The sequence below is a fragment of the Actinia tenebrosa genome, unplaced genomic scaffold, assembly GCF_029948245.1.
Source record: "Actinia tenebrosa isolate PJP-AT-01 unplaced genomic scaffold, QUT_ActTen_1.0 PGA_scaffold0__85_contigs__length_37466705, whole genome shotgun sequence".
Lineage (NCBI taxonomy): Eukaryota > Metazoa > Cnidaria > Anthozoa > Actiniaria > Actiniidae > Actinia > Actinia tenebrosa.
The window spans coordinates 26,178,287-26,205,547 of record NW_028292569.1 but is presented as its reverse complement, the minus strand read 5'-3'; the positions used below and the strand labels follow the sequence as shown (position 1 = coordinate 26,205,547).

At 37.4% G+C, this 27,261-nt stretch overlaps 3 protein-coding genes across 4 annotated transcripts; 1 reads left to right on the top strand and 2 right to left on the bottom strand.

Annotated features, from left to right (window-relative positions):
* Nucleotides 1-382: 382 nt before the first annotated feature.
* On the top strand, nt 383-5,603 carry LOC148913955 (uncharacterized). Of its 2 annotated transcripts, none has more exons than XM_089037885.1 (3): nt 383-2,323; nt 2,510-2,960; nt 4,975-5,088. In XM_089037885.1, exons 1-2 carry the CDS (start codon nt 431-433, stop codon nt 2,957-2,959), a joined length of 2,343 nt encoding a protein of 780 aa, XP_088894011.1. In that variant the 5' UTR covers nt 383-430; the 3' UTR covers nt 2,960; nt 4,975-5,088. The 2 variants fall into 2 exon arrangements, 1 of the variants encoding a protein (XP_088894011.1); XR_016121333.1 differs by lacking the exons at nt 383-2,323; nt 2,510-2,960 and adding exons at nt 3,996-4,125; nt 5,196-5,603 and having other exon boundaries at nt 4,975-5,130.
* On the bottom strand, nt 3,569-7,851 carry LOC148913954 (uncharacterized). Its single transcript, XM_089037890.1, has 8 exons — nt 7,207-7,851; nt 6,867-6,962; nt 6,634-6,772; nt 6,075-6,168; nt 5,602-5,767; nt 4,968-5,112; nt 4,260-4,511; nt 3,569-4,089 (listed from the first exon to the last, which is right to left on the bottom strand). Exons 1-8 carry the CDS (start codon nt 7,653-7,655, stop codon nt 3,610-3,612), a joined length of 1,821 nt encoding a protein of 606 aa, XP_088894016.1. The 5' UTR covers nt 7,656-7,851; the 3' UTR covers nt 3,569-3,609.
* A 2,480-nt stretch (nt 7,852-10,331) lies between these two features.
* Nucleotides 10,332-11,521, bottom strand: LOC148913953 (uncharacterized). The gene has a single exon (XM_089026115.1). It carries the CDS (start codon nt 11,516-11,518, stop codon nt 10,616-10,618), a length of 903 nt encoding a protein of 300 aa, XP_088882241.1. The 5' UTR covers nt 11,519-11,521; the 3' UTR covers nt 10,332-10,615.
* Nucleotides 11,522-27,261: the final 15,740 nt, after the last annotated feature.

Here is a 27,261-nt window from a genome sequence, read left to right as displayed (position 1 = left end):
TGGTCAAGCTGGCACCGGAAAATCTTTTGTTGTAAATGCAATCGTCCAAAGATTAAGAAGGTTAGATCGATGTGTTGTTGTCGTGTGTTCGAGCGGCATTTCATCTTCGGTCTTCGATGGCACTATAAAACGCAAGACCGTACACTCGTACTATGGCCTCCTTACAGCGGATATGCCTTCACATAAGGTTATATCTCGATCTTTGTCGATGCCCCATCGGGTGGCTCTGATTAAAGCTGCAGATGTTATCATCTGGGACGAGGCAGGTATGTCCAGTAAAAGAATCTTTCAACTCGTGAACAAGATCCACAAACAGCTCGACGAGGAGGATGATTCAAATCGTAAGCCATTCGGTGGAAAGCAGATGATTTTAGTGGGCGAATTTCTTCAGTTGCGACCTGTACCCAATATATTTGATGCTGGGGATTTTATGTTTAGATCTAAATTATTTGACGTCGCAGTTCCTCACCGCTTTATGTTGTCAAAACCATTACGTCAGGAGACTGCAGATGAACCTTTCGTTAGAGCCATACAGCAACTTCGCCTTGGTAAATGTTCAGCTGAGAGTAGCCTTTATCTACAATCCTTAAACAGGCCCATCGTAGAGGAAAATACCATCCATATCTACTTCAAGAAACTTTCAGTTGAGTTCCATAACTTCAAGGTTATTACGGAAATGCCAGGGGAATTAATACAATACGAGTGCGAAGATGTTGGCAAAGTCGAGAAAATTAGTTGCCCTGCTTCAGAGAAACTTTTGCTAAAGAAGAACGCAAGGGTCATGCTGGTGTGGAACCTGACCGATGAACTGAAGAATGGAACACCAGGAACATTCCTCATGGTCAGTAACGGCTTGCTCGAAGTTGATTTTGGCGCGAAGGGTAAAATCTTACTGAAGCGTCAAACATGGGAAAAGCGCAATCTAGAAGGTGCTGTGGTCGGCAGCCGGACCCAGTTTCCTATAGTTTTGTTTTATGCCTCTACTTGCCATAAGGTACAAGGATTGACCCTGCCTGCTGCTGTGGTACACTGTACGAAAGAGTTCGTACCAGGCTTAATTTATGTCGCGGTTTCACGCGTACGCAACGAAAAACAGTTACAGCTTTGTAATTTCAGCCCGAAACAATTATTGCCTCCCCCACGAGATGCTATCAGCGTATGCGACAAGAATATAGCAATGATTGAAAATCACAGTTGCTGTACACAGCAGCAACTTGGTCTCGAGTTTTTCCAGGTGTCCGACAGACGTGAAGAACTTTGTGAGGAGCATGTAGATGAGCCCGAGAATCTTTCAAGCCTTTCAATGGATAAGTATCCCGACGGAATCGTTTGCTCATTTTTCGAGCAAGAGGAAGAAACCGTAGTGGCAGATTTGCAAGACAACGTTTTGCTTAGTTTAGAAGATAATGAAAACGAAATGGCTGTTTTACCAGAAGAACTGCAAATCGACGAGCTGCTTGAAAAGAAAATTGTCACTGACCCTTTAACAGATTTCGCTGCTAAAAAGAACTGTGCCATACGCGGCATTCTCTCCAACAATTCTCAGATTTATCTTTTCGCCAGAATACAATGGATCAAGATTTTCAATATGTTTGTCAACCATTTGGCGAAGAATCCCGACGAACTGTATACCAGGAAGGAACTTACAGATGCAACTCATTTTTTTTACATAGAGCTACTAAATTCTGCTGATTTTAGGAGAGAATTGAGATCAGTATTTTTGGTCGATGAGTTACAAGAAGAGCACTATTCTATTGGGTCAACTCTCTGTATGGATTTATTTACCATGTTTGTTCATCTGCTTGCCGCAAAAGTTGTGGAATCTCACCAGTTAGAGCAGATCACTATCATTAGAGTTGATGATATGCCTCCAGAAGGCCTTGCAAAGATTCGTCACGTTGGAGGTTGGGCATTCCGAAAGGAGCTCGAGAAAAGGAGAAAATATGTTCGAAGCAACATGTTTTCTCCAAGTTCTTCGACGCAAGAAACCATGACAGCATCATACCAGATGTGTCTACTCCTTGAAGAACACGTCGTTGTACAGCACTCTTGGCTCCAAGAAAATACGGCATATCCCGGCACGCTTGACGTTACCGAAAATAGGCAATATAGAGAGCATGGCCTCCTTCACATCTGTGATGCGGCGTTTGATTTTGTACGAGAATTAGAGCAGAAGAGGGTTGATTTGATAAACATCTCAAGAATGCAGCGAGACGCGGATAAAGAAGGTTTTATTGACACCGCAATTCTAGCTATCGAAAATGATCTGGAGATTGAGTCAAGGTGGAGAGAAATATTTCTGGGTATTGCAGGGGAAAAAAAGGTAGGTTACGAATTGTATGATCAAAAGGGCAACTTAAACCAAGGACGCAAAGAAATATCAGACGGAAATTTCAAGAGATGTGAATTACAAAAAGCCACCTTATTTTATTTGCAGTACTTAGTACTTATCTAACCTCATAACCTACCCATACATTGATTTTTCTCTTTTATTCATGATTATATTCAGGCATTAACGCAGGAAATATACACCAGCATCATTACGCGGTATATGAGAATGGGTGCATGCCAATTTCTCAGAGACTTTAGAAGAAGTTACCGCATCAAGAAGTCGTGTGAGCACCGTAAACGAATTCTGCAAAGAACTGTGGTTGCGGATCAGAAGAAACAGCACCCCCCTTTTGCCCAAATCCTTAGTGATGGAAGCGCTGGTAAGATCGACAGTCACAACAACTTGTCCTCGTTCGTGGCAAAGTTTGGGAAAGAAGGTTTGACCCGAGTGTACGTGAAGGCGCAGCTACTTAAGCTTTGCCGCGCTTATGGAGCAGAACATGTAAAGGTCAACCACAAAAAATCTCTCATGGTTGCAGAATTGATATCTGCAATACATACCATAAATTCACGCAGCGACAATGATGGAAGGAAAATCCCGTTCCCAACGATCCTCCGCAATGATTAAGGTATGATTAATATATTGTAATTGCTTCTTTTATTGAAAATTTAAGTCAGGCCAGCACAAGATCTATTACTACTATCACTAAATAGTGATAATTAAACAATAGAAAACAAAGGATTCTGTATGAAATAGTACTAATTAGTACTATTTAATGTTCACGGTTTTAGTGCGTGCACTCTATAAGACTTGGTAGCTCGATGCTTAGAGAGCATGGTACATGACTCGCCAGGGCACATGTTCAAATCCCGAATTTTTTCTGAGTATTTCAATTTTCAGCTGCAGAAGTTGCTTCATATACTGCGAGGATCAGCTCCATTTGATAAACTCAATTAAATAAAACAATAGTGAAAGTAGCGGGAAAGTAGCGTTTTTCTGTCTAGCTGCCGTGGGGGGGGACTCTGCCAGGATTTGAGTAGGGGTGTTCTGCTGGGATTCTGAAAGGGGTACCCTGTTTATGACAAAAAAAACCTCAAACTTGTGAATCCCTGAATATGACAGGAAATTCAGGAAGAAGTTGGAACTTGAGTGAAATTGCATACCCTGCATGACAAGAAGCTCGAAAAACCATACACTGTTCAGCGGACCATCCCCGTATAGTCCATATGGGGAGTACCCCCCCCCCCCCCCCACCTACCCCAGGGGCCAGCCCTGACTCAACGCAACCCTGCATTCGATTTGCGACTTATCGTATTTTGACCAAGACGAATGGAATTCTGGGTCGACTCTTGTAAACGATAGGTTGGGTTGTTGTTTTGCCCATTACAAGCCCTGACCTGGCAAAAATGATTTTCCACTACGTCTTGATTTATAATCCAGGGTTTGATTGCAGACTCAGGAAATCTCGTGAGCTTAATCTTAACGATGGATTTGAAACCATGTACCATGCTCTGCAAGTCGAACCACAGCTTTGACGAAATGAAATTCTTGGGTTGGTTTTTGCTTTCGGCTCTCCATCTCAAGAAATAAGAAAGAAAGGAATCCAACTTTCTGATCCTGCTGTCGTACATAGAGTGGAGGGCTTGTTTGCTAGTGCAAAAAAAATCAATCAATTCACTGGTATGGCTAAGTAACTTAATTGTCTCGTCGATAGAAGAGCCGTCTTTCCCTGTATCGTCCAAGAACCTTTTATGTGCCTGAAAAATGGAGAACCAAAATAATTAAACTAATAGGTAAAGATCTCACGAAAATAACTTGGTCATACTTTATGACCAGTCCATAATTCTGTTTTATTTATTTTTAAAGTTCAGTGTATTATTAGCTGTAACTTGATCTGGTTAAATTAATTACAGTATCCAGCTATTACCTGCATTAGATAAAGCATTGACTTATTCATAACTTCTTCTGCAAGGTGATTTCGCATCTTTGATGCTGCATCCAGGTTGAAATGATGCTCTGTAAGCCTCTCGTGAATGTGGAGGGAAGTAGAAACCTGGTCAAAATTGTATGCACTAGCTAACTGTGCCCAAAGAATCTTTTTCCCTCCAACAGTTAGGCATCTTGGCTTTTCCTCAATATTGCTCTTCTGCAAATTATTGCGAATCTTTTTTATGTTGTGCTTTAAAAAAAGTACAGCATTAGTTATATACTGGTATTAGTTATATCATATATATTGAAGATTGTCGGGTATACATTTATAATAATTCAAATATAGGACATGTGTATAGGCACATTTGTATGGCTTAACATGTGTTTAGCTATAGCTATACACATGTGCCTTTATGCCATGCCATGTAACTAATTGGAATATACAAGTAATATACAAGTGACAGGTGATCGAGATTTCCATGCCAGCACACAGTGAGCCATTATGCGTATTATACCAGTAAAGATATAACACAATTATCTTTTCTGGGGTACTTTTCTGGGGTAATATTATTACAAGAGGGCTGGCTGCATGTAGGCATACTATGCTTAGCTGTGTATAGTTCATGACTCAGCTGGTTATTGGATTTGTACTAAAGCTAGATATATATCTTGTATTAGCAAATCTAAGGAAAAAATGTGTCATTACCTTACAGTCCATTATAAATACCATTGGTCCACCAGTGTGCACATTACTTGCCACGAACTGTTTTGCTAACGGGTCATAGTTGGGGAAGTGCATCTGTATGAACCGTCTGTTTACATCAGCCCCATCTAGTATGCACCAGTATATTCTATTCCAAAGGAAAAAGGTAAATTTTATACTTTAATGTAATTGTATATGAAATTTTAGTAATATCTTTGTTTTCTTTCACAGGATGCATGTACTCAAGAGCCTATGTATCTGCTGCCTTCAAGTCTTATTAAGTTTAGACAAAATTGTATCTGATATTATGGTGCTTTTGCTAGTTTTACAGAGAGCGCATGGTACTTCAAAATTAGCCTTGTAAGTAGTCCAAATAGCACTTTGGGCTATTTATATAGTCTCACATATAGTAGTTATTGTTGCAGTTATATGATAATTTTAAGGATATTTAAAAAAGTATATGAATATTTATTTACTTGGGGTTTTTTAATTGCATCCCCACACCAGTAACCCCAAGATCCATACGTTAAGTGATTATAAGACAGTACAAGATGCAGGCTTAGGGGAAACAGCATTAATAAAATCCCTGAAATCCAAAGTATGAACACTTACAATCGATGCATGATTTTTCACTTACACAAATCCTGCCTCCTTCATCATTCCAACTCCTTCCCAAAAGATTGCAAATAGATCACTTGGAGTGCAATCATGACTAGGAAATTGTGCAATAGGAAATCGAAACCCGTTGTCACTCAGAAACACAAATTGGAGCACATGAGAGGCAAGGGATGTCTCTGTCTTTCCTAGCAGAAAGTGAAATAAGAGGATTAAGTCTTTGTATGTAAACTTCGCTGCTGTAAATAATGATGTTAATTATCACAACAGTAACACTAGGTGCTGAAAGTATAATATTCAAGGAGTCAGGTCGATGCATTATTCAGAAATTTTCATAGTGCACATTTCTAATATTTCTGTTTGAGGAATAATGTTGTTTGGTGAGGGGGTTAACAAAATATAATGATTAAAAAATCCTGACATGTGCATGGATATAATGAACTATGATAATAAGGCTATATATAATGATACCATTTTTTGCAGTTTAATTCTTACCGCATAGCCTTTGCATGTCGTCGTGCAAGTTTCCCAAGTCAACAAATCCAACCAGTCTATGCTTGCCATTTTTGATAACCATTTCCAAGTTTTCCTTAGAGAAAACAATATGTTCATGATTGAATTTACATAATGTATATCTTTTCGTGATATATTAAATAAAAGGCATTGTAGATATTTTGTTTGACAATGCATAATATGTTAAAAATTTAATAATATTTCTAGTTGAATTTCATAGAATGAATGCACTCAAACCCTTAAATGCATGATATATAGATTAAATACACATTATAATCCTAGCATAACTTAATTGTTCATTGGTGTGTGTAAGTTTGCACTATTAGGCCTACATGTATAATAAGCTTTTTTTTTATTTCATGGGTTAAGTTACTTCACTTTATGATATGTATAGTTGTCAATCAATATTGTTCTGTCTTGAACAAATTATATATTTAAGTAGACCACAGCTGTCAGTTGTCAGTTATGGATTACTATATTATGCATAACATTTGAATGATGACAATAAATTGATCAGATTTTATAATAATATGATCATTACCTCTATCTTCATTTCATCTATGACAAATCCACCCCAGTAATCACATTCCCTCAGGTTTCTTTCTCTAGCATCCTTTAAACACCACTCCACTATGTTTTTGTTCCAGCCAGACTGCTGCTCACACTTGTTCTTGTAGTACCTTCCAGTAATAGATAGGCATATATTAACTTTGTGTTTTTTGTTTGGTTTCTTGTCAATGGATATCAACTGGCTGTATTTTTCTGAAAGCTTACCTTATTGACCTGTTACTAGGTAAGTGCATAACATTGCGCAGAGGCTCAAGTACATGGGGATTTTTACAGTATAATTCCAAACAAAGTTTGATGATCCTGTAGATTAAAACATAATAATGGAAATATTTTTTGCAATGGTATGCAAATCATTTTAATAAAAACTGTCTTGATGGGGTAGATAAGAGATGAGGTTTGCCTATTTTGGGACTGGGAAAAGGGTTTCTTGCACTGGAAATATTCCACAAATGAAACAAAGTTCATAAATGAGGATGGGAATGAAAACCATGATTTACAGATTTGGTCAACTTTTTGGAGATGTATTAAATTTATTAATACTTACTTTGGATGCCATCGATATCCATTTTTTGATGCAGTTTGTGTTATCTCGATCTGTTGATGCCATAGAGTCTTCATGTCTTCAGGTATATTGTTATTCTCATTATCCATAATCCATGCCAGATCATTGTGGTCATCCGATTCCAGGTCAATCAGTTGGTCTTGAAATTTTTCTGCCAGCCGAGCTTCTCTGGTTTTGCTTGCCTTTAGCTTCTTGTTAATTATCTCTGATTTCTTTTTCCAGTCATCTTCAGAAAAATAGCGCTCATTATGGAATATGTGGATTTCACCATCACTTTTTCGTTTTCTAGATTCCTTGCTTCTTTCATTGGTCTTGGCTGATGAACAAGCTGCACAACATTGACCCAGTAGTAGGCACTGGCCGATTCGGACGCAATTTAGCCTTTGGATATATGTTTTGATTTTGCAGTTGGTTTTTAGGCTTGATATCATCCGATTGAAATATTGCCTAGATATTATTAATGAAATAAAAAATGGGTAACCAAGCGAAGCTGGAATTTAGCTCCTCGGCAGCGCAGCCGCAGGTGAGCAGGGGATGGAGGAGTGTTAAAAATTCCAAGGCAACTTGGTGGGAAGAGGAGTGGAGCTCCGATGGTTGCCTTATTAATGTTTTTAATATTATTGAAGATAATATTAGTCAATATGGTTTTATCATTAGAGCATTTGCGGAGATGATTTGATATTCGATAGATCGAGAGATTGGTAATTACGAAGTAATTAATCGACCCTATTGTTGATATACTAGAAACATATTTGAACATAGATTTTAATCCTAGGTTCACTACGCTTGATTTGAGATTTTTTTCAAATGTCTTTTTCATCCTAGGTTTCCTATGCTAGGTTCACATCCTAGGTTTCCTATGCTAGGGTTCCAATGCTAGGTTAAAAACTTATTTCCTATGCTAGGTTAAAAACTTATTTCCTATGCTAGATTGAAAATAATTATATATGAAAGTGGCTTAAAGAAATAACTATATAGTATATTAGAAAGAAAATGAAAGTTGGAGATATAGTCGTCAAAAAACGAGATTTTTATAACAAATATTATCATTTTTATCGGATCAAAAAACAGACTCCTAAGACGGTTCTATTAGATAAACTAAAACCTATTTATACCCATGAATACCCATTAGAAGGAGGGGCAAGGGATATTTATACTTATACTGGTTTGACAAATGAAGTAACTGACACTTACAGAGTGAAAAAGGAGGCTTTGTTTAGAGATTATAAATTATATGATAAGAATAAGAAATATAAAACAGTTATATATGATGTTTAATGAAATTGGCTTAAGGAAATAAGTATTTAGTATATTATAAAGAAAATGAAAGTTGGAGACATAGTAGTTGATCAAATGCAGAATGGTTATAAATTACCGGATTTTATATCTTATTATTCTATTTTTAGAATTAAAGATGAAGTGTTTGATTTTGATGTGAATAATATTGTTTATAATTTAGAATATTTAGAATATATATATATGGATGATTTACAATATACTGATGAGGTCGTACTTACACGTACACATATAAAATTGACAAATAATGTTATTAATACGTATAAAGTTGGTTGTTTAACATTGCATTTATATTTTGAATTATATGATGAAAATATAAAAGTATAAAATAGTTACATCTGATAAAAAGTTTATTTCTAAATATTTTCCAACAGAATTTGAAAATATGAATTTGGAGATATAGTATATCTCAGAATCTGAATGAAGATTATTGGTGGTAGTAGGTTTAAAGATTTGTAAAGTTGTTATACTAGATTATTAATGAAATTGGCTTAAACAAATAAAACATACATAAATTATGACAGAAAGACAAAATAAAATTATCATCGATGGAAAATCGTATATTATACATCCATTTTATAATAGATATGCTGCTAGTGAAGATGGACAGGTTATTAATATAGTTAGAAGGAATCCTATGAAAGGTATAATTAATAATAGAGGATATTTACAAGTAGCTGTTAGGAAAAATGGAGAAAAAGCTCAAAAATTATATCTTACACATCGTTTTATTTGGGAATGTTATAATGAACTAATCCAAGATGGTAAAGTAATAGATCATATTAATGATGATAGACGAGATAACCGTTTGTGTAATTTACAACTAGTAACACAACAACAGAATTGTAAAAAATCTGCTGAAAAAAGAGATTATTCTTTCGTTGGAACCAATCACAAAAATCGACATGTCATTAAAGCAGTTAACCTCGAATCAGATGAGGAAACATATTATCATAGTATGTACGCGTGTTACAAACACATAGGTATAAACTGTGGTATAATTAAAATGTGTGCTGAAGGTATGAATCGTGTTAAAAGCGGTAAATCGAAGAAGGATGGGCAGAAATATAGATTCGAATATGTTGAAGATATTCCAGAAGGTGTTGAAGTGAAGAAATGTAAAAGCATAAAAAATAATTGAAATGAAGTATATATTTTTTTTACATAATTGGTTTATTAATCAATTATGTAATTTGAATAATTTTCATACTAGATGACATGATATCGTAAGAGTTTTCAATAATTTTGTTTGTAACTAACCACGAGACTAAACTCATTACCCTTGATCGTTCCAGAGCTTTGATGAACACCCACATTAATTAATCTTATATTTTCGTAATTATCGATATTTTTCAAATAATATTTTTCGAATATTGAGTAATTATGTGTAATACCTGAGTTATCATTTATTTGTAAATCTGTATAATTCGATATGTTCATAGTAAAGAAATTAGTTTCGATTTTAGTATTATCGTTGAACACACATTGTAGTATGAATTTTAAATCAGAATTAGAATCCAAACCCCCACCATCATTATCAGTACCTAGTGATACGATCGAAATTCTAGATGTGATGTTTGGTGTCACATGCATACAAAAACCGTTAATATCCCCATCTGTAAGTGCACCAGGATACCTAATAGAACTTCTAAGTCCTAAATACGTCCATTCTCGCCAAAAGTTGAGTTTATTATCTATTTTTTCAATTATTTGATTTGAGTTGAGATCGCTAGTTATTACCATATATATTAGCATACATTTTTTATTCTTATATGTAGCTTAACATATTATCTAAACATATACCACGCTAAACCTGCAGCACCAATTGTAATAACAGCAAGATTAGTATCATGTTTTTTTGATGATGGTTTGGGTTTGATAGTTGATTTATTGAAATTATTTGTTTTACCAGAATTATTAATATTGTTTGTTTTTTGTTTATCGTTATTTGACTGATGGGAGTAATTTAACCTTCGAACCTCCCATATTATTCTTAGGTAACCCAATTGATTTGATATCATTATTAATATTATTTATACCAAAATTCATATCATTTGTTGCTCTTTGGAGTTTATTATTGTACCCGATAGTGGATTCAGTATTTATGACTAGAGTAGATGGTAACAACCAACAACCTGGTGATATAGCTAAATCGAGTTTTACTTTTGCCTTTTGAATAGCAAGCTGATATCTTTGGATCCATGCTTTTAGAAATATCTTTTTCGATTATCGAGTCTTGAAAAAGTTTTAAGAATACGTCTTGAGTTTCTTTGGCTGAACCTGAATCACCAATGATTGACGATCTAGTGTTGACCTGCGAACCAAGAACGCAATAAACGAATGCTTCTATACTTTGGTTCAATCGTGACAATCCTGCTTTTGTGATACCATGACCTTTCTGAGGTATAAACCAATTATATTGACTCCGATCTTTGTGGGTTGATGTATAATATGCTGTCAAACTATCTTTATACGGACTCCTATAATGGAAATTGAACATATCTTTTTCTGTGGATTTACCTTTGAATCGGAAATCTGGGTTGGATGAATCGATACCGAACTCGTTACATAATGTCATTAATGCGTTTTTATTGTATCTAGTACCATACCATACGAATGTGTTATCCCACGGTAGTGGAACTTGGAGATCATTTAGAATACATCTGATTGTATATATTACGTGAAATCTTAGAATAGATCCTATTTGAGTATCAGGTTCTATGATATGATAGCTAATCCCACACCCACTTGTTGCACACCAGCAAGCGAAATTAAGCTGTTGAGACCAATATTTAAAATTTGGTTCTTCGATCCATGTAGTGTAATCGCTTACATTTTGTACTGTCGGTGGTGTTAATTGAAACACATTGTTGAGAGGAACGGAGAAGCTTTTTGAAGGTGTTACATATATTTTGAGGGGGTTTAGTATTTTATTAACATCATCTGCTTTATCGTATAGTCCAACAGCTGGAATTGGATAGGTTTTATTAGTAGGCATAACCTCCTTTGGGAATTTATTCATCTATTATAATCTTATATAAGAGATAAACTTTTATACGTTTAAATTTTTATCATATCTGATCTTATACATATATCCACCAAATGGGTCTCTGTTGAAGGAAATCGTTATTTCTTTGGATTTACGAGTTGGTTTACAATCTCCTTTTTCAATTCCTCTCTCAACTTGTTCGCATCCACATCGTTTTTTAAAATAGTTTCGTTTTTTTTTACGACGGATACTAGATTTTAGATTTTCATATTTATTTAACTCACTCATAATGAGTTCGAATTCTTTCTCATCTATATGATCGTTATGTAATGCTTTTGAGATGAGATCGTTTATGCTATTTTCCTTTGATTTTATTAGTTGGATAGTTTTTTCATGCTTACTAATCTTCTTAGTCAGTTTTTTTGTTAAGACACCACAACCAGCCGAAACTAATCCTAGAACACCCCCAACAGCACTGAGAGGTACCCCAACAACAATACCTGGACCTGTCAAACTTGTTCCGATTCCTGAAGCTGTTAGTATTCCGCTTAGAGTTCCTGTAGTTATTGCCATCCCATGGAAAAGCGATCTCAATCTTGAATACTTCTTTCTAACATGTTCATAATGCTTGTGCTCTTCTCCTAATCGAGATGAAACCATATTTACTTTATGCAATCTGAAATTACCTCCATTCTCTGGTATCTTTTGTGGTAACTTAGGATAGATTTCCTCTATTATATCTTGATTTGACATGTATATATAATATAGTATTATATTTATTTATTTATATGATTTCGATATCTAGATAAGTACTCTGAATATTTGTAAGTTTCTGCAAACTATTATCGACGATTGATATTGTTAATTGTGGTAAAATGTTGCATGCTAAATCGATATATGTCTTATGTATTGTTTCGAATACTATCTGATTATCATTTCTTTTATTTATTAGTAGAAGTAACTTTGACTGCGTTCCATTGTAGAGTCTATCACTGCTTATTTCTTGACATAATATACTCATTTCATCAGGTATTGAATTATTGGTGAAGTTTATGACGACAGAAACTAATGATATTTTCGAAACATTTTGTAGTGGGAAATCGATATACTGTCTAAAATCATTTGGAGAATTTGTATTTTTTATTGTCAATAGAACCATTATAATATATATATTCATTTTTTCTTTTTATACCTTTCTACCATATACAATACGACTGCTACTATAAGGAGCCATGCATTCTTAGCAAGAAAGCCAACAACCTCCCCAGCTGTTCTAAATATGAAAGAGGCAATAGCTCCAACCATACCTGGTAATATCTGACCTAGTTTCTTACCAATGGTCTTCAAACCGTTTCCAACACCCTTTGCTACAGTAGATAGACCACTTTTTAAACTATTGATGATGACTCCGATGATAGTACCAACTGCTAGAGCGATGCCAGTAACGGTCAGACCATGACGTTTTATTATTTGTTTTACACGTTCTCTTAATGGTAATTTTTCCTCTATTGATTCTCTTTTATTTTCGAGTTCTTCATTTCGAGATTGTAGCTCTATAATCTGTTTTTCTAGTTTACTCTTTATTTGTACCTGTGCTTCCTGTTTTTCATATAGTTCATTGTTTTCATCTATTAGGGTTCGATTATCCGATACTAACTTATTTATAAAATCTTGTTCTATTTTATACTTTTCGGTATTTGGATCTATATCATGTAATCTTTCATATGCTCGATCTATACTTCGCTTCGACTCTTCGATACTATCTTTATTAGATGAAATGCTTATAGTGTCATCATCTATTTTATGAGTGACTATCTCTACCTGTGGTAATAAATGTTGTTGTTGTTCTTCATTTTCTTCGATCTGTTTAGTTATTTCATCAGCTTTTTTAACAGCTTCCGGACCTAAAATATCTTTAATATTATTAGTAAGTTTTTTATTGATATTCCCATCTTTGTTAAAAACCGTATACCAATTATTTTTTTTTATTATCATAGATAACTATATTACCATTATCGTTGTATCCAAGATCTATCTTACCATCATAATTATCATGTATCTTATTATCCTGAAATATATCATCTAAATAATCGAGACATTTTTTATAATCGATATCTTCTTTCACAGTTCTTTTAAAATAAGATTTAATTCCTTTTGGTAAATTATCATAGTCTTCTAATGTATTGAGAATATACCATCTTTTCCCACCTTTTGAAATCATAACTTGTGTATTACCATATTCGTCTAAAGTAGAAATAATTTTACTCTTATCCCAATTTGAAAATAATTTGTTTAATCTTTTTAAAGCTGTTGTCTTTTTACTCTTTGCTAATTTTAATGCTTCTTCTAAAATATTATTATCAGTATCATTTTTTTCTTTTAACGAATCTAATCTTTTTTGAATTTCATCTAAAAAATCGAAATCGAAATCGAAATTATCCTTTTCATCCATATTCACAAGCTCCATATATTCTGGTATATTTTGTCCCTTGTTTTTTGATCTAAAAATATCATTGATACGCTTAAGAGCATATTTGACCCCTTTACCAAAACGTTGTTTAAGACGGTAAAAATAATTTTCACTGCCTTCACCATCCTGAGGTATTAGGTTATCATGTTCATTATCAATTACTTTATTAATATCGTCCTTACCCTCTTGGGTTAGTGGATCGAAATCAATTACGCCTTCAGCCATTTAATATATATTAATATACTAAATAGTTTTTTATATATTATAAGAATTTTGATGCTAAATAACCAACTCCTAACATACCACCACCAACATATATCATCTCATACTGTTTTTGTTTATTGCTTGGTTTGTAAAAGTCGCTAAACTTAGGTTTATCCTTAATATCGAATTTAGCATCTGGATGAGCTTGACTATATAGTTTAAACGCCATGTCTGTATTATTTAAGACTTCATCAGCGTTTTTCTTATCGATATATTCCTTATTTAACCAGTCTTGGTATGCCTGTCTTTTCTTTTCATACTCACCCATTTGTCTTTGATATTCTTCGAGAGCCTTGTCATGTCTTATTTTCTCTTCATCGACTCTAGATGAACTTCCTTCGATTGACTTAGCTAGATAAGAACCACCTACAAATGCTGTAGCGTTTAATACTGCTCCAGCTATCATTACAGCTATTGTTGCCATTTATATATTATATGTATTATAATATATTTACTTTTATATGATTATTAAATGGATTTAGGAATAATCTTTTGATCTTCGAGATATTGTTTCAAATAAATGGTTGTACCCAATACAAGCACCCATTTCCCATAATTACTAATAGAAGATGATGGATCTCCGAGAAAATTCTCCCTCAAAGCCTTTTTACCAACATACCCAACTCCAGCAGCCAATCCGATGATAACAGCAGAGTCCATAGCTGTTTTTACAATTTTGTTTTCAGTCGTTGAACTTGACATTTTATATATATATTATACTATATTTTATTTTTTATATTACTTTTTATTATTCCATACCTATTCTCAGCACTGGTATTTTAGATGATTTTGTTTGTTTGGGAGATAATTGTAATTCATTCATTGATGAAGGAGTCGATAATTTAGGCTTTTCATCTGTATTAGGTTTTGGTTTAATGGGGGATTGATTATTACTATTCTTAGCCCATCTAGAATATAAGTCTACAGCTGTTAATGTTATACCTACTAGTGATAGAGCAGTTGTAAGACTTATTTCAGGCATCCATTTAGAACCACTATTATCTATTACTTCAACATCATTATCCGCTTTAAGAGCTTGTTTAGCTTTCTTATGGTAATCAGCCAAACGTTTACCTGCTGCTACCTTCTTAGGATCCTTAATACGTTCTACTTTCTGTTCAGGCTCCTTAGTTATTTGTTCAATTTGTGTGCTATCGTTTTCTGACATATATAATATATATTAATAATAAATATTTATATATATTTCATTAGTCTCGTATATATAAACGCATAAAGGAATACCACCTTATTTATAATGTCCCATAATAAACACAGTATAATTATTATACTGTAATCACCACTATTTCATAGAGGTCAAAAATATAAATTATTTCTGACCTTCATTATTATCTGCTCAAGAGATGCTCAAGAGATGCTCAAGAGATGCTCAAGAGATGCTCAAGAGATGCTCAAGAGATGCTCAAGAGAATTATGGTCTGCTTAAGAGTCTGCTCAAGAGGTGCTCAAGAGATGCTCAAGAGATGCTCAAGAGAATTATGGTCTGCTTAAGAGATGCTCAAGACTGCTCAAGAGTTTGATCAACAGTATCATGAATATACTTATCCATATCATCTACTGTTCCTTTCTTATCAATGTTACTAAAATCTATATGTTTAACGACTTGAAACAGTACACTTGCTAATGCAATAATTCGTCCACCTTTTAAAACAGCATAACCAGCAGCATTAGTAAGTTCTTGTCTTATCATTTGATTTCCCTTGAGATCATTAGACAGTGATTTTTTATCATCAATAGGTAAGACGAAACTTGTTAACTCAGTGGCAGCATCTATCGTTGTATCAACTAATGTCCCTGCTACTTGAGCACCCATAATTACTTGGTATCTATTATAGAACCTCTCAACATCTTTTGATGGTAATTTCTTAACATCTCCAAGACTCATCTTATTACCTGTGTATGCCTCGATTGTCCCTAGAACTGCTAAAATAGATAATTGTTCACGTTTCTCTTCTATATCTACATTATCATCTTTCTTAACCATAGATTTTCTCTTTTTAATCGGTTTCTTTTCTTGTATAGTCTCTTCTTCATATATAGTTTCTAATTTATCATCATTGAACTGATCAAGAACTGTTTCCATCTTATAATTAACATATATATTTTTTCTCTTAAAGCATATTTGGAACCTCTACATATGAATTGAATGGATGACGTAGGCATAGGCAAATCCTAGCATACTTTTCTGATTTTAGTACTCCCATATAATGTTTCCTATGCTCAGTATCTAACTCTCCACCATATTCATCAAATAATGTCTGATTCGATATTCTATTCGGTGTGAAGAAACTAATTATACAGCTTATATTATCCCTAAACGGTTTAGCAATCGATGTAAGATGTTGTGTTAACACCCAAACTGATATATTAGAATGTCTTGCACTAAATGCTAGGTTAACGAATTGATTAGACCTTTTTTTAACCTCACTACTAGATGCAACATCGTCTAAAATTACAAGTGTTGTATACCCACTAAAAACTGTTTCAATATCTAGTAATATTTGGTTAAGATCATCTATATCACTACTATCAGGTTGAATAACTATAAATCTAGGGTCATTATTAGCAAAACCTTGGTATGTTTTATTTTTTGAATATGTAGGACAAACCAAAATGATATACTCGAATTTGTCTTTATAATACCCTCTAAGAGTATCGACTAAAAATTGTGTTTTACCACAGTTAGTAGGACCAACAATTATACAATTGTAAGGAATTTGATATATTAACTCTTCCATATATATATATATTATAATACTAATTTTTTAATACATTATCGATTTCAAATCAGAATTTTCAACTTCGAAAACAGCATCAGCCACAACATACATGTAGCATGTAATATTGCCAGATCCTCCGATTGTACGGGTAATAGTGAAACTCACACCGTCTTTCGTGCTAGTAAGATGGAGACCTGCACCGTGTAAAAGATTGTCATAAAATGTTCTTAGATCAATCCATACGGTGTATTTATCAGTATAAAATTGTTTTTGTGTGATATTATCGCTTAGACCATATCGTTTGATAACACTATCCCATATATCTGTGTAGGTAATATACCTTTACTATATAATTTGTTTGGCATTCCATCAATATTTATATCGATTTTTGTGATATTAGGATTTACAAACTTCTCACTATCTCTTGCACCACCTGTATATGGTTCCACAAACAGCATTAAGATACCTGTTAGACTACGTCTTGGAATGTTAACATGTTCGTTAATCACACTATCCGTTGCTTTAGCGATGGTGAATGATTTATGAAGCAGTACGTTTTCATAATAAAACCCTTTTCCAAGTTGATAACTATTAGCTACATCTTGAGAAAGATATTCACTTTGAATTGTCTCATACTCTAATTCGATATTACTCAGGCTATATGCATAAGTTTCTGTATTATCGCTAGTTACACCTATAGCGCTACTCTGCGCTAGTGTCAATTCGAAATTAAGATCGTTATTCAAAGCTCTCATATTCAAAACACCATGTTTATCCAAAATTTCATGTGTTAATGCTATTTTATACTTATTACCATAGATATTAGCCAAAGCAACCTCTCCAGTATCAGTAGTCACCTTGTCCCCCGCATTCGTCCTTAGCTTACGCATATTAAGACTCGATACACCCTCACGGAGCATGTTATCACGTTCTCTAACAAGCTTGAACAGATCCTTATACGTATAGTATAAATCATATCGGTTAATATCCATTAAAACCTCACCTCCATACAAAAACCTCATCCTTTCTATAAGATTCCTTCCTAGGTTGTTAATAACTGTATTGTTAGCTTGTCCCATATTTAGTGTTAAATTAGTAACCAAACCAATACTATTTGGAACGTATACACACCCTTTTGATAGTTTTGGTATATTAACATACAATGTTTCACCTGGTGATGCACTACTAGGGTTAAATGTCACTCTATGCAGTGTTCTCTCAGCTTTCAATGCGAATGGTTTTCTCGATTCATGATTAATATCAAGCACTTGTGGTATTGATTGACTCATTATATATAGTTTATATAAAATATTATTGTTTTATATAATTTATATGATTAGCAAAAAATTAACAAACCATTATTACAACCCACAAGGCTATTGGAAGGGTTATGAAGCTATTGATAAACTAGCTGACGTTACTAATATCGAAAAACAATCTGTAAAAAAATGGTTGGAAAAACAAGCTTTGTGGCAGATATATTTACCTAAACCCCATTATATCCCCAGATATCACTGGAATGTTGAAATAGTTAATCAGATACATCAAGCAGATTTATTATTTCTACCTCATGATACAGTAAAACGAAAGACTTATAAATATGCTCTTGTGGTTGTTGACATTGCAAGTAGATACATAGATGCCGAGTCCTTGACGTCTAAGTACTCAACAGAGGTATCAAGAGGTTTTGGAAAGATATATTCCAGACGTTTGAAATGGCCTGAAACAATTATCATAGATCCTGGTACTGAATTCATGGGTGAAGTTACGAGAATAATGAAAAATAAATCTGTTAAAGTACAAAGATCAGAAGCTAATAACCATAGATCCCAAGCATTAGTCGAGCGCGCTAATCGAACCATTGCAGAGAAATTATTTAGTCATCAGTATGCAAAAGAAATGTTAATGGATAAGAATGAAAGATCTCGTGAATGGGTTGAAAGACTACCAACCGTCATAAGAAGTATAAACAGCGGTGTAAAGAGAATAACTGGAAAAGCTCCTATTGAAGGAATAAAAATGAAAGAAACATATGAAAAACATGTTGTGTATAAAAGACCTGTTGGATTGAAAGAAGTTAGGCTTCCACCTGGTGTGAAAGTTAGATATCTATACTCTTATGGTGAGTTGGAAGGTGGGAATAAAAGAGCTACAGATCCTATATGGTCATTAGGAATATATGATATATCGAGAACTGTTGTGTCAGCTAATCAACCTGTCTTATATTACCTCTCTGATGGTGCACCGAAAAGAAATTTCGTCAGAGAAGAATTACAAGTCGTTCCTGAAGATACTCGATTACCACCTGATAGTGTCTTAAAATAATTTGCTTGACTTACTTGGTTTACTTAGTTTATCAACTCTTTGTGAAGCTATTCTATCATAATGATCGATACTCTCCTCGTATCTCTTAATAAACTCATTAACATCACGATCATATAGTCATTCATTAATATTTCTATAGCCTATAGCCTTAGTATTAATACCATCTGATTCTATTTCTCTTTTATCATTATCCCTCGATAATGCTACTTTGTTAACAGTTTCCGTATATATTTGATGCTTATGACTCCTGATTACATTCATCTTTCTCATAATTTGTTGCCCCTCAAATAGACATTCCTTATAATCATCGAATGATATCTCCCTTTTAACAACTGACCTTTTAACACCCTTACAACGTTTTGCTTCTTCAATATCTGTTTTATAAGCGTATAACTTAAGCAGCAGTAAGGGGGACTCGCGATCAGCCTCCATTGGCAAAAATCGCAAGTCGAAAAACATCAGCCCCCCCTGGTGTTTTAGAGGTCGGTAATCCGCCCTACAGGGGGTCTTGCGCGATCAGCCTCCATCGCGAAGAGCGCCTTACTGCTGCTCTATTTGGGGATCGTAAACGGAGGGAAAGATATTTGTCGGATATACGATGCATGAATGTAAGAAGTTTGTTAACGACATTTGCATAATTTGTCTAAGGCCTGAAGTTGTCATACCTAAGCCACAACCCTTTTGGTGTTGTGGTAAAAAAATGCAGATAGAAGACGACACGTCAGCACAGTGTTACGAGTGTGGTAAGAATATTCGTAATGCCGTACCAAGTGCTACCAGAGAGCAGTATTACGCCAATGGAGGTCGTAAGAAAACGCCATATAAGAGAATAAAATACTTCAGGGACTGGATGAGTCATATTCAAGGTTTACATCCGGTATATTTAAACAACGAAGTAAGGAAGAAAATCATAGACCATTTAGAAGAGCCCTCGCCGCAAAGTCTACGAAAGACATTGAAAAAATTAAAGCTAGGGAAATATTACAAAGCTATTCCCTATCTTTTGTCTGACATTACCGGTAGGCGTATTCCTCATGTCCCAGATATGCAAAGGGCCGAGTGGTTATTCTGTCGGCTGGATAAGGATATTCCTTATTACCCCGACGTAATTTACGAAATATTTTACAAAATAGACCCCAACCACCCCCTATTAGAATGGATTCCGAGAAGATGAAATGTGCAGTCGAAATCCCCATGTGATGTCTACTGAGCGAGTTTTCTTTGGAGCTCCTCTTTTGCCTCCTGGTAGATCTTTTTGCGAGATTCCTCGGAAAGATCTTTCACGATGGTTTTTTTATTACCCGACTTTAGCTCCCCGTATTTCTTTTCCTCCGCGAGGATCAAAGAAAACTCCGTGTCGTCTATGCGGCGGTCCCGCAGAGCTTGGGAGACTAAGTCGGCGATGGTGTTAGCCTTTGCTCTTGCCAGGGCTATATGAGTGTCGTGCTTGGATATCTTACCGGACAATTGCTTCATAATGCCTGTCGTAACAGCGGAAATGATGCCGCAAACGGCTCCAACGCTTGCCAAAGGAACGCCAACGACTATTCCAGGCCCGGTAAGCGAAGTAGCAACGCCGGTGCCTGTTAACGCCACAGACATGGAGCCTGAAGTTATTGCGATTTTATGTAGTATGCTTCGGGCTCTGGCATACTTTTTCCTGACCTCCTCATAGTGTTTCGTTTGACCCTCTAAGTAAGCGAGGATTAGATTTGCCTTATTCAAGCGGAAGTTTTCAGCGTTTAATTCGTTAGGTCCCTCCTTAGGTAAATCAGGATAAAGTGGAGGTGCTGATGGTATAACATCCATTATATACTAATGTACGACGCTTTTGGAAATAACATAGCGGCGCAGCCGCATCACGACAACCGGGATTACTGGAACTGGAGGGCCTTTAGGAAGATGTTTCCGCATGCAGACCCTAGTAAGTTCGAAAGGAGACCCGACGGGATTTACTATAACGGCTCTAGGATGTACAGCAATGAGGATTTGAAACCTACGCTGGTGGGGCAAATAGACAATCAACTGAAGCATAAGCCAACGCATGTTGAACCCAGTTGGTCAAAGGAATTATTGCTTGGTACCGGTACTTATCCGATACCCGCGGTTTCATTTGATGAACATCCAAGTTTGGATTTGACATTGAACATGCGGATTTCTAACGACCATTCCTTTCCGTTAAAGGTGCGAGATATCTTCAAAAACGTGCCCATTAATCATACCACCGCTAAGGAATCTCATGAATGGTTAAGTGGTCCTAACATGCGTTATTGGCCGCAGCAGTTGAACTTTGCGGTTTGGTGTGCCACTAGCGGCTGCGGTGTAAGTGCAAACTTGATGAAGAATTCAATATTCATGTTTCATTTTCACTTCACGGTTAGAAGAATACTACATGAAATGGGTGTTATTGCATTACCGGGAGATGCCACGTTTTATCCAAGAGATAATAAATACAGCGTGCCGGCTTACGACCGACTTTGTAAGGAGTTTGGCGCTGTAGGGAAGGATTTCCGATGCACTACGGGCGCCAACAATGGTCTGGGGCATATTTGGGCTTATTGGGGGATTGGTGGACATGTGTTAAGTGATAAGGAAGTTCATGCATTGAATCTACAATGGAACACGGGATATCATAAGGAAACTCATGACAGTAGCACCTTCTTCGAACCAAATGCCAAAACCACTAAGGAAGTCCGCGATGGACCTTTGTTCAAAGACGAGGGCGGTAAGTATGCAGGGGCTAATCCACTGATTATCAAAATTACCAACGACGAGCAAACAAAGCAATATCTTAATTTCATACCCCCAGAAGGTAAAGGGTTAACCAAAGCCGGCCTTGCCCGTTTGAACCGCAGCATAGAAGCTTACGTGTATTCTATCCTTGGAGCCCAAGTAAACACCCGATCTAGCATAGTGGGGAATACCGGCGCCGCAGAAGAGACGCGAGCCGAAGCCTTGGTCTTATTCGAAAGTTCGATCTTGGAGGGCGACATTAGCAAGGGCGTACAGCGTTACCAACTAGAAATACAAAATTCTAAGGCGAGGTTGGACTATGCAGTAGCCCCGGGTTGTTGGTTAATGCCTAGTAATTTATCTATAAATACTGGCTCTGTAGTAGGATACAACAATAAACTGCAGCGAGCTACTACGGACATGAAGTTTGGGGTGAACGACGTGAACTCTGACACTATTAGAAGGCATTTTGTTGAACAGCCTAAAAAAGTGCACCATACGCAACCGCCTAAGAAAGTGCAGCTAACAAAAGAAGTATACCGAGCGCCTAAAAAGGAGGAGGAATATGACCATGACTTACTAAAAGCCGGCTTAGCAGCTGCAAGCATTGGTTTGAGCTATTATATATGGCGATGAACAACCCCTACGTAGCTGGAGTAGATTGTGTTTATACGACTTACGTAGGCGAGAAAAAATACACCCAGAGCTCTTGGGTTGATGTCACAGACATGTCCGTGAATTTGAACTACTCAGGAAAGAAATTGATCCTTTGTAGTATTTGCATTGGCACGAGTAGTCACGCCAACGTAGGATTTCGTTTCTGCGATGACAACGGCGTACTGCAGCCTATGAGAAATAAGACAAACAACAGGGAGCCTGCGCATTTCTCCATAGAGCCCAACCCAGGCAGCGCCGAGAATCTATCGGTTTGGACTTTTCACATGGTTGCCGATTGTCATGGGAAGGTAAAGTTGCAAATACGCGTAGATGACACCGGGAGCGTTTGCATAAATAGTATAGAAAATCAAAGAGATGAAAAATATAATCACGCCACCATTAGCACTCTTACAGCGGTAAGCCTATAGAAGCAAACTGTGTTTGCTGAAATATATGAATTCCCATTACATTCACAATTTAGATCAAAAGACGTATAGCGAAGGGAATGAGTGGATTGATATTGGAATGTGGGTTAAAGTTGGAGGCTTAGGATTAATAATATGCACCATTAGCATTAACACGGGTAATGGTGCGAACGTGGGGTTTAGACTCATTGACGAGAATAACCACCCATTGCCACTTTACAGGACAAAGGTCAATACTAGGGATTCAACCCACTTCTCATCGGAGCCTCCTCCGCTAAGTGCCGAAGACTTAACGCCGGTTACTTTTCATATGATAGCCAACTGCCAATATGCCAAGCTGCAAATTCTATCTCACGATGGCAACGTAAGGATAAATTATATTGGCGGCATTGCCGTCACCGACACGACCTGGAATCATAAGCCCATTAGCACCATGAGCGTGCTGCCGCTAGTTCCGCATTATCAAGGCGGTGCGAATACTATTTTTACTTATCCCCAGTCGAGGACGCCTAGGACGCCCAACGACGATAAGCCGCCAGTAATACACAAGGATAAGATTAACCCTTCTTCAGGAGAACCACCCCAATAGCTACTACGAGGTCAACAGTTTTTCCACCAAGCATTCATATATATGAACCCACACGTAAAGGAAGATTGGTTTCTACATTTTTTGGGGGAGAAGGACTACTTAGAACAGCAATGGTATGACACCGGGCTGTGGGTGAAGGTTGGAGGCCTGGGATTGATCATGTGTACCATTGTCATTTCGGCGGGGTATGGTTGTAATGTTGGGTTTAGACTCGTCGATGAGGATAACCAACCATTACTACCCTATAGAAAAAAAGATAATACTAGGAACCCAGCTCATTTCTCGTCGGAGCCCCCAGGGTCGACCACAGAAGACTTAACGCCGGTAACGTTTCACATGATAGCCAATTGTCAATATGCAAAGTTACAGGTTCTTCCCAACGACGTTGCCTACCTTCGGATAAATGCCGCCCCGACGAAAAATCCTCCGACGGATGCTGTTTGGAATCATAAGCCCATCTCTACCATGAGCGTGTTATCCTTAATACCGAATTATCAAGGCGGTGTGAATACTATCTTTACTTATCCCCAGTCGAGAACACCCCGAGGGGCGCCCGACGACGATAAGCCCGACATAATACATAAGGATAAGATTAACCCTTCATCTTCTTCAGGAGTACCACTCCAATAGCTACGACTAAGATCCAAATGTTATTCCCCACGAACTTCAGCAGTTCTCCGCCGGCCCTAAGTGCCAAGGAAACAACCGAACCCAGCAGCCCAGGAAGACCGGCTGCCATCTTTTTTCCCAAGTCCGTTAGTCCATTGCCTAATTTCTTTACCTGTGCGCCTGTAGCCTTAAGCGCGGACAAGATCACGCCTACTACGCTCGAAATAGCGACCGCAAATGCCAGCGGAAGACCATATTTCAAAAGGGCTCTTTTTATCTTTTCCTTGGTGGTAAGCCCCAGCTCCCTTTCCTTACCTTCTATTTGCGTTTGTAATTCCGCCAGTCTTTCCTGAAGGGTTTCTACTTCCTTTTGGGCTGCCTCCCTTTCTTCCTCAGGGCGAGTTTGATCTTCGATTATTACTCGCTGTCGATCTATTTCGTACTCCAAGTCTTCGACGGCCTGTTGAAGTTGTCGTATTTGTTCCTCCGCCACTGCCTTGTCCAGCATTACTTGCCTTTCTCTGTCAACAGACTCCATTAATTCTTGTCCTAAGCGCTGTAGTTCCGTGTCTTTTCCCGCCGCTTCATTCAAAGCAGCCCTTAGCTGATTCCTTGCGTCGCTTTTTTCGTCCAACGCCTTAGAAAGTCTATTCCTAAAGTCTACGATTTCGTCTGCATGGCTTTTAGTAGTTAGTTCATTTTGTTTAATGAATTCGTCTTCCATTTCCTTAAATCTTCCTTCGAGGACGTCGTTTTCCAGCTCTAGATTCTGGAAAGACACCTTAAGAGCCGCCAAATCCTCACTTGCCCTTAAGAGGTCCTCGCGCTCCCTGGTGATTCGTTCTAAGTCGTTATTAACTGCCTCCGTTCGGCTAGTAATCTCGGCCAATTCTCGATGCGCTTCCGCTAAATTATACGCAGAAGAGCTTTGCTCGACAAGGCGTACTGGTAAGGTCCGTATTTTATTTATCTTGGCCTCCAATTCCCGTTTTTGAGAGTTCAGCGTAGCAACTTCCTCTGTCTTGGTTTGGAGTGACTCACTTAGCGTTCCTACTTGCGCCCTTAATTCTTCGTATGTTCCATGGCCGCCTGCAATAGCTGCCGCCTCAAGGGCCCTACCGAAATCCAGTTGCGTTTCCTCCCTAGCCGAGCCTCGCTGCATGGTCAAGTTGGGCGTTCCCAGCGCATTTGTGACTCCTTTTGGAAGTTGGTTGTTAAGCAGGTGGGAATTCTTCCTTTGATACAGGTTGTGCCATTTTTCCCTACCCGATTCTCTAACTTGAACCTGCCCTTTGTCTCCTATTTGGAAGTCTAAGAGAGCCAGGTTTAGGCTTGGGTATCGCTCCCTTAGGTCCTCGATGAGGTCCGCCATTAAGTCCGACCGCACGCCAAGGGATTCCATTTGTAAGTATTCTGGAATAGGCGTGTGGGGGTTCTTAGACTTGAATTTATCTCTCAAAGAACGCATAGCATCGCGGGCCCTGACGCCATACTTGCTCAGCAATTTCTCAAAGAGACCTCGTCCGTCTACGTTGTCATTAGGAAGTAAAGACTCGTATTCTTCGTCGTTAATGTCGACTTGACCTTCTTCGGTAAGGGGATCAAAATCCGTTCCTTCTACTTCCATTATATATGATAAGCTCAAAGTTAAACCCAAACGTATTACCTAAGCAGGTTGGCGGGCTGAAAGCAGAACGCACCTTTCACCGGGTCACATTCACGCCTTCTAGCGCAAAGCCGGGGGAGACGCTGTATGTGGGCGTTCCCCGCCTAACAGATAACCTAGTCTTAGTACCTGGCACCCTGGCTTTAAGGTTTGACCTAACGGTGCAGTCAAACCCCACAGACGAAAGGATTATCGTTAACAACGTGGGCCGCAACATCGTTTCTAAGATGCGCGTAAAGTTCGCCGGGGAATCCTTGCTGGACTTAAATAGGTACGATCTGTATACCACGTACAAAGACTTATGGTTGACGGCCTTTGACCGCGCGCAAAGGATAGAACAAGGAATTGGTAGTGTCATTCTACGTAAGGTCCGCACACCTACGAAAACGCAACCTACTGACGGCAGCGGAGAAACCGCAGTGGCAGACGCAAAGCGAATAAAGACCGCCTATGGTAGTAAGTATGTCATACCATTAGACTTTGAAGTGATTACGAATCACGGTGTGTATTACCCAAGACAGTTATCCGAACTGCAGTTTGAAGTAACTTTAGCAGATGCTAATAACATCATTGGTGGGCTAAGCACTGCACTTACCACAACAACCCCATACTCTATCACCAACTTAGAGCTGCAGTACGAGACCGTGTACAGCGAAGAGCTGGCCCGTAGCGCTGGCATGGAATACAGCTCCGGAAAGGCATTCCTTTACGACCACGTAGGGATGTATAAGACGTTCAGCTTCCTGGATAAGACGGATGAGGTTATCAACCAAAGCATTAACCTCCCCCGAAGAAGTCTCACGGGGTTAATGTTGGTGTTTGCCAAGCCCTACGAGGCCGGTAAGCGCGACTCCGAAGACTTTCACAACCCCAACATTACTAACGTCGGCGTGAATATCAACGGCGTTCCAAACAAAGTATATTCGCAGGGAATAAAGCCCGCAGACGTGTACAGGGAGGCAATGCGCAAGTTTGGCGACCAAATTAGCCCTGAGGAATTCTTTAAGGACAAATATGCGTTATGGATTGACATGCGCACCATTAACGACGAAGACCTACATGGCCAGGGTTTACGTCTAGTAAATACGCAGGATGGCATAACATTGGAGATCAAACGCACCAAGAACACTGACGCGCAGGACGCTGACAAGATAAACTGCTACATCTTCGTGGTGTCTGACGCGCAACTGAGCGTGGAAATGAACCAACTTAAAAGTGTTGCATATTAAGGTTAAAATATTTCTTAGATATACAATGCTGCAAATATTTGAAAACA